Source organism: Cariama cristata, unplaced genomic scaffold (assembly GCF_000690535.1).
Source record: "Cariama cristata isolate BGI_N322 unplaced genomic scaffold, ASM69053v1 scaffold21228, whole genome shotgun sequence".
In the NCBI taxonomy this organism is placed as follows: domain Eukaryota; kingdom Metazoa; phylum Chordata; class Aves; order Cariamiformes; family Cariamidae; genus Cariama; species Cariama cristata.
In genome coordinates this window covers 23,534-31,747 of record NW_009630942.1, presented here as the reverse complement: position 1 = coordinate 31,747, position 8,214 = coordinate 23,534, and the positions used below count along the sequence as shown (strand labels likewise).

General features: G+C 42.9%; 1 protein-coding gene across 1 annotated transcript in view; it reads left to right on the top strand.

The window, feature by feature from the left end:
- Window positions 1-811: 811 nt before the first annotated feature.
- EPGN (epithelial mitogen) overlaps window positions 812-8,214 on the top strand; it is a 7,735-nt gene continuing 332 nt past the window's right edge. The window contains exons 1-4 of the mRNA XM_009705769.1: window positions 812-848; window positions 1,338-1,427; window positions 7,118-7,238; window positions 8,009-8,161. Coding sequence (XP_009704071.1) covers window positions 812-848; window positions 1,338-1,427; window positions 7,118-7,238; window positions 8,009-8,161 — 401 coding nt within the window. The remainder of the gene's footprint in view (window positions 849-1,337; window positions 1,428-7,117; window positions 7,239-8,008; window positions 8,162-8,214) is intronic.

The window sequence follows — 8,214 nt, the reverse complement described above, 5'->3', positions numbered from 1 at the left end:
GTTTTCTCGGAGCCTGTGCTTTGCCAGCTTTCGACTTCCACCCCACACAATCGCGCATAACTCCCGCCGGCGATCCCAGGCCTTGCGCGGGGCTGCTGGCCTGCCCTGCCTCCGAGTTGTGCGCACGGGAAGGCTGAATGAAAAGTGATTAGCGTGCCCCTCGGGCTCACCAGAGCCTGTGATCAAAGACCTCTTGCTGGCAGTCACTGATGGAGAACATCATCTGTTATCTTTGTCTCTGATCACTTCCTAATCTCGGCAATAGCTGTTCTCGTGGTTCCTCTTCTGGAGGGCAGGGAGCTGAGGTATGGGCAGGACTGAGGAAGGAACACAAGCAAAGCAGGGGCTGGACCGTGAACTCCAGAGTAGCATCCTGAATGCTGACTGTCCTCCTGGAAGTAACACAAGACCTACATTGCTACGGGAAAGAAAGTTCATGTTTTTCACGATACGTCATTTTTCGTTTTGCTCGTCTCTGTTTTGCTGTTTTTCGTTGATCTGCTCCGACAGATACCAAGTCTGTCTTTAAAACTGTATCTTTGCATGCACAATTATGCCCACGGGTAATAGGAAACCAGGGTTTCAGAAGAAAACCTGATCCCATTGCTAGATAATAGCAGTTTCCTAAATAAATGTGTGGTTGCCCGGGGGGTTGAGGTTGTTGCCAGATGCACCTTTTTTTGATTGGTGAGGACAGCAGATGACGCTTCATGGCATGTAAGTGCAAGAGAAAACACGGGAGCACAGATAAGCAGAGCAAGCGAGCCATCTGGAAAGAAGAGTTGAGAAGGTGTTAAAGCAGCTGCTTGCCATGACGTTTGGAATGCTAATCTATATTTTGCTGAAAGGTAGGTTTGGAGGAGGCTTTTCGATGTCATAAGAACCAAGGCTTTGTCAAACGATAGTTCACTCTTGCTGAAATAAGCGGTAGGGGTGGGAAGCATGCAAAGGCATTGTAAAGCGGAATTACTTCAGCAATTTTAAACCTGGATGAAATATTAACTGATAGGGTATAATTTAGACTCTTTGAAAAGAAGCTGCTTAGACTAGTAAATAGGTGTAATGTTACAAGTATCTGTGTTGTAGATTGCATAAAATAGTAGAATGGGGAACAGAATGGATGTGTATTTTGGAAATTTGAGAACAATAGTTTCCCCACAATTGTAATTATGCTGTGGCAAAAGGAAGTTTCAGGCAAGAATGTTTTAAATGAATTGTTATTATATGTTATCATATCAGAATTGTGTTAAGTGGGTACATGTTTTCTGGATGAAATGAACCTTGAATAGATATACTGAGTTTTTCTGTTACAGTAAACATCTATTTACATTACACAGCAATGGGGGCACTGAGTGAAGAGTCAGCTATTACTATTTCATCCCTCAGCACAGACTTATGGAATAATTGGACAAAAAACAACGCTGAAGGTATTTCTTTTTTGTTCTGTTTGTCTCCATTAATCTGTCATTAAAAAAAAAAAAAAAACCAACACAAACGAAACAACAAAAAAAACCCCAAACCCCAAAAAACCCAAAACAGAAAAAAATGAACAAAATCTATTATGATGACAGCTGCTATAATGCTTCTGTATTTGCACATTGTTGAATTTTGTGTGTGTTTTATTTGTGAGATGAGCTGCTTGTTTTATGGAGCCTTAAAAGCCTTTCTGAAGTACTATCTGCCTTGCAGCTGGGGTAGGCTCAGCGTTGACCAGCTAAAGGATCATTTGTCCAAAGTCAGTTATAATTTGAAGAAAGTATTTTGAGGCTAATTGAGATAGATGATCTGCATTTCTGATGGTTATTTCTGTTACTTTTAACTAGCGCTTGGTTTCTAGCTGTCTTCAGTATGAATCTTTATGCACGCAAGTGAGAATGCAGAAAGCGTAACTTCAAGTGATGCCTCTCATTACTGTTACTCAGTAGTTTCTTTCTTTGTTGCAGTTTTGCTTTCGGCTATTGCAGCTTCCACAGCCCTCTTCAGAGTGCTAGCTCTCTCTTTTCTTTCTTTTTCTTTTCTGTCTGAAATGTGAACTCAAGCTATTTACCTGCCAACATCTGAGACCAGAGCGCTGTGTTTACCCTGCAAACTGCATTCTTGATGTTACTTCAGGTGCTAGTGATGTCATTATTTTTGGAGAACTGTGCAATCTGGAACTGAGGTTTTGGCAGGTCAGTAAAGGAGGAAAGGATTTTAACTGTGATACTTATTAATGTCTTTGTACTTTAAAAACAACATAAACATGCATACAAATCATCTTCTGTTAATTGTAAGTCATCATAGGATGTCTTACAAGCTTTTTTTAGTAGATCCATAAGCATTTTATTTTTTTCACAACAGTCAAACTGTTTTTTTTTTTTTCTTGGTCTAATTTGTCATAGTGGTAGTGTTCTATATACATTCATCCATACAAATACTATATATGTGGGTTTCACATATATGTGTGTAAATTTATATATATACACAAACACATGTATGTGAAGTCAAGATGATGTTGATTTTTGACTGCAGTAGTTTGATTTATCAGTGCAGCACTGTGGTCTGGTTTAGTGGATTTGTCTGTCACACGATTCTTTCAGAGCTGCATACAACAAACAGGAGTATAATGAAGTAGAAATATATCGTGACTTGTTAAGTACCCTGTTTGTATTATTTCTAGAAAGCAGGAGTTATGGGTTGTGTTTTAACAAATAAGAGGCTTATTTACAGGGACACAGCCATGTCTGTAATGTCCCATGTACCTTTATGCTAGCTGTGGCTGTGCAAGTCAACCAGATACCAGCGCTTTTAGTTGAGAGTGTGTCCCCCTCCAAGGCAGAAGCAAATTCACAAACATACAAGCACATGTTTACACAGGTAGTTAAAAGTGTATTCAGTGGACCTGTTGCAGAGCCACTGAAAAGTTAGAAAACAGCATTTCCAGAAAGAAGATTGAAAATAAATGCTTAAAGGGTCACCAAAGAGACTGACTGTATCTCTCTGAAATTTTCTTGTAGCTCCTATTGCTGTGCAAGTTAAGTTTATAGTAAGGCTTATAACCAAGGTTCAGTAATACTGAATCCTAAGAAAATGAATTCCTGGTTAAGTATCACTGGAGGAACTGGCAGTTTCTTGCGGGATTGCAAGTCTTCTGGGGACTGAGGTGCAGTTTGTGGAAAACCATTAATTTCTGCTCAATCTATTTACCTCCTATTTACAAGATCATGTGCTATTTCCTTCTTTCATGTTACATAGGCTTTACTTGTCACTAGCGCTGGGGCTAGGAAATGTTAGGCTCGGTGATCAGCCAAGGTGGGCAAAAGGTAATGGAGAGGATGCCTGGCTGGGAGCCGATACGGCAGAGATAAGGAACTTCTGACGGTGTCTGGGCTGAAGGGGAGCCTTCGTAACAAAATAAGCAGCTAGGAGTAGGGAAGGCTTGGTTTTACTGGGGGAAAAATGAGATCCCTTGATTGCCGTGAGCTGCTGCTTCCATGCAGCCTGTAAGGGAGGCTCTGAACCTGGGGCTGACCTCTTCCCTCCCTCCCCTTTCTGGCTCTCCCGTTCCTCCCCAATATACCATACTTGAAGGCTGAGCTGTCGTGGTCTTAGTGGCTGACTCTTTTTGTTGCCAGTCTGTCGGTTTTGGCATGCCCAGGCTTCCAAGTACCTGTATTTTTGATTTCGTGTCAGATCTTGCCAAGTGTATCTGTTTGAATGACTCAGTTGCAGGCAACTGTCAAGTGCTTACACAGCATGCTTTTCTTTCCTCACGTGACATGAAAGGGCACATGGATGTGTTTATTCAATAGCTTATTTAGTATCTAGGTGGATAATAGGATATGAATTAGCATAATGCTGTGGGATGGGTTAGAAAATGATTCTTTTTGTTTTCAAGACTCATCATTCTTTCGGAGGTAGTTTGTACTTTTGCAATGTCAAAATAATTAGCACTTAGAATTTTTGTGTGTGCATTTACGATCTGATCCTGCAACCCACAATGGACAAAGTTCTTGCTCCTGACAACAAGGGAGGAACGTATTGTTCGTTTGTCACCTGCGCAGCAAGACGTTCGTCTCAAACGCTTTCTAGGCAGCCTTCTGCTCTGTGCTCGCCTTCGTTTCTAATGACAGTACTGACGTTCACAGCTCTCAGGGGAAGAGGTTTCGTGTACCTGCAGGAAGCGAGGTTCCTTCCAGACGCTGGTGGATGGAAGGCCGCCACCTCTTGGCAGCGGTGGGGCAGATGAGGAGATGTGCTGGCTCTGCCAATCCGTCTGGTGGAAGTGTGAGTGGAGGTGGCTGGGGATTTCATGCCTCTGGCGTGTAGATCTGTACCTTCCTTGTTTGCTCCCCACCCCCCCGTATGGCAGAGATACAAGTGAAATATTAAACCTGTGCAGTGGACATCTTCTCAGGGTCTGGTAGAAGAGTAGTACTTTGAGCAGCAGGAAGCGCGCGTTAGAGGGTCCTGTTGAGCCGTTACGTCTGGCGGTTTCATAGTGCACTGTTCGTCCCCCTTTGTGCTGAAATGGTGATTCAGAACAGTAGGTGCCTAAGCATTTGAGGGGGGGAGGCATGAATGTGCCGTTTTCTGAAACTCTTCTCTGCAGAGCTTCAGTAGCTGGTCTGCAGGGACATTGGGCCCAAGTGAAAAAGGGCTTTTGCAGGTCTCCTGCATCCTGGATCTCCTTGGCATGCTGAACCCTGCAGCTGTGTTTACCGCGTGCTGTTTTCCATTGCGCTTTCCCCAGCAGTGAGCATCGTACAGTCCTCCTGTGCAGAAAATAGTATCATCCATCATAAAATCTGCCTTTTCTTCCTGAAATCTGTCCTTTCTTAAGTTGTTCTTCTTTTCCTTAAATCTGTTGCTTCAAGGCCTGGTCCTGTGCTGACCGTGCGCTCAGCCAACACGCCTGTCCCTGGAGCTTGTCGGCAGCATTCCCAGAGCCAGCCAGAAAAGAGCCAGAGCTTGATACTAGAGCTCACGTGTAGCCAGCCCCAACTTCTTCCCTTGCAGAGTGTGTGGTTCAAGGCTATGGGTGTGTCTGCCCTACCCAGGGCTTTCTATAGCAGAGATACCATGCTGGTTTCAGTATGCGGGGACAAGCTAGCTGTGGTAGCATTGAGCTCACTCTTAGGTGATGCTGCGCGCACAACTTGTCTGCGAGCCGCTTCAGGTACTCCCCTGCTGCATCATAGTGTGCAATGGAGTTAGGGCCTCAGTCTCGGCATAGCCTTCAGAGTGTTTGTATTGTCACTTCATTGCTAGGATAAAACTGTGGATTTGGTTAATAGTTTCTAGCATTGTGTTTCTAGCTTTACGTCTGCTATCTCCACGGTGTGAAGATAAACTTGTGATTTTCCCTTACAAGAATGGAAAAGATGCCATTTTCTCAGCCAAAAGACGTTCATTTTAAAGCAAGACATGTTTTTTTCCACCTCTGTAGCTTTTCCCAAGAAAGTGTAGTAAACCAACATGTTCTTTTTCAAGCAAACTTGAATTGTTACTTGTTCTCTCTAAGTCTCTTGATAAGCTTGAAGTCTGATTACTCTGTCAGGTTTTGAGAGGGCACTATTTTCAAAGTAGTGTTTTTTGATCTGAGTAACGGTGATAGCATCATGCCTTTTAGGTATCCAAACCACATGATTCACAGCTGAAGTTGTGAATTGCTCTAACGTGCAGGCGTAGAGTAGAGCAGCTGTTTAGCATTGCTTGTCATCTCTGTGATGAAGCTGCATAAAGGACAAAGAAAAAAAATTGCTTAGTTGAGCACATGGGGGGGATTCCTGCCATTAAATGACTCAAATTGGAATTTGATTGGGAATTTAGGGAGTTGGTGGTGTTAGTCCTGAAAAATGTGCCATGGGATCTCGAGCTGCCCATAGGACGGCTAGAGGTTTATGTCTATGGCAATGGTTCCCTCAGTGTAATATCTCCAGACTTTGATTCAGCACTTAGTCAGAAAGGAAGGTTTCTGCTTCCTGTACCATTTTTCAGTCACTCTGCTCAGACCTTGTCACCTTCCTGCATGATGTTATTTTTCTTGTGGTCATAACTGAAAGCTGGTGTTGACATACACTTGGTTAGGAAATCACCTTCAGCCATCACTAAAACAGTCCCCTGAAATAGTAAGACATTGCTTGGACACCCCACCCCACCAGCAATTCCTGTAACTGGGTAGAGAGACCAGTTCAAACAAATACTTGCTATGACAGTGAAGCTTTTGAGCTTTCTCTTCACTTGCCGCACCCCTGCTCCCCTGTTACAGATTCGTGCCGGCCTCTGCACTCCTACACAGCAGGGTGCCTCGCTCCTGGGCTCAGACACTCTTCTATCAGTATGTCACGTTGATACAAGATCCCCAAGAACAGTTTTGACTTCTCCTTTATTCCCATTTGAGCTGCCGTGGTTGGGAATAAGGTCGTCATTTTCTGTACTTTCAAAGCAGAAGCATGCTTACTGACCTGTGTGCATATAATTTTGCACAAGTTCAGAAACTTCATAGTCGTGAACCATGCTTTTGTATGAGAAGACCATCCGGGCAGTCTTGGGTGCTTCCAAGCATAATTGGATACTCTGTTAACGTGAGACCGTGGAGAAGGAAGGGAGGGAGGGAGCGATCCCACCATTCATCACTCACTCGTAGCTGCAGAGCTGCCAGGCAGGAGTGTTAGAAATGCATTAGTTTGTCTTGTGATGGGGAAAATAAAAAAGGAATTAACTAATAGTTTGAGTTCAGACTGGGAAGCATACTGAGAATAATTCAGTGTTCCCATTGTGTCCTAAACCCCTGATATTCCTGGGATGGTTTTCTGATCGGATTGCAGGTTGCATAGTGCTGATGTTACCCTGGATGAATCTCTCATAGTTTTTTTTATATATATTTTTTTTTTACTGGCTCTTGAGATGCGTGTATTTTACTATTTTATTTACAGTTTGTTCTTTCTCTAAAGCTATGCTGTAATGTCTTAGAAGCTTCTGCTTAGTGGTGTTTGAGTCTGCTTACGAGACATATCACAGTAAATCTGTGTGTTGTCTTCTGCAGGCAATGTCTGTTCAACTTGAGTTGTGAAAATATATTCAAATGATATTTTTTTTTTCCCTAAACATAACATGGCTTTTTTCCCTTTCACAGTAGACTACACAGAGCAGCCAAAGCTCTTGAAGCTTATGCAAACCTGTCTTGAAGAACACCACAGCTATTGTATCAATGGGCTCTGTGCTTTCCACAGCGAATTGAGGAAACCCATATGCAAGTAAAGCATACTGCTTATAAGTACCCTTCTTAGAAAATAACAACAGCAGCATTGTTTCTTTGTCTGCTACATGTTACTAATGTAATGTGACTAATTTTCAGCACAGCGCAGCTTTCAAGTGCCAGTCAAGTATTTGGAGGCTTAAAGTTTGGCACAGGCCTGACTGCTGTGGTGGCTCAGGACTGTTAATGAAGCAGTAGAGCTGTGCTAGTGTAGTACTAAAGAAGGCAGAGGGAAAATTCACGGCTTTGTAGGTCGCTGCCATGATGGTATCTCAAATCACAACTGGTGCTAGAGTAAGTAGTAAAGGAATAAGTAGATTTTCACAGTGGGCACAATGAAGGGGGCAGGATCTTCCAAGATGTTAGCTGCAACTCCCTTATTCTGGAACTGTGCACACACCAATGAGTACTATGGTGTCCTTAAAATTTTCTGGGGTCTATACTGGGAAGTTTTGGCATTTGGAGACGCTATAGCAGCTAGGGATCAGCAGAACACAGTGCTCTTTGTCCACACCCTCCACGATGAGGGTATGTTTAGACTGCGTTTGCTGCTGTGACTGCAGTACTTGAGCTAGCTTTAAACTAGATAGACTGGGGCAACTGGTAGTCTTGGTGGAGTGAAGATGTTCTGACTGAGCACCACATTCAGCCCATCCTCGTTTAGACTTGTTCTAAATTGTTTAAAACTAATGAAAACTAACGTGTTTCTGAAATACAAAGCATAAGAAGTTCTGAATAATTTTTGCATGGTGTATATTTATTTTATAGGTGCCTTGCAGGTTATAATGGAGAGAGGTGTGAACATTTAACACTAAATTCATATGCACATAATTCTTATGAACGCTACATTGCTGTGGGAATTGGTGTAGGAATACTGACAAGTGGGATACTTGCTATCATCTACTGCTACGTAAGAAAGAGGTACGGGAGATATGTAACCTTCTGATTACATTCACCTGAACTATAGTGGGCAG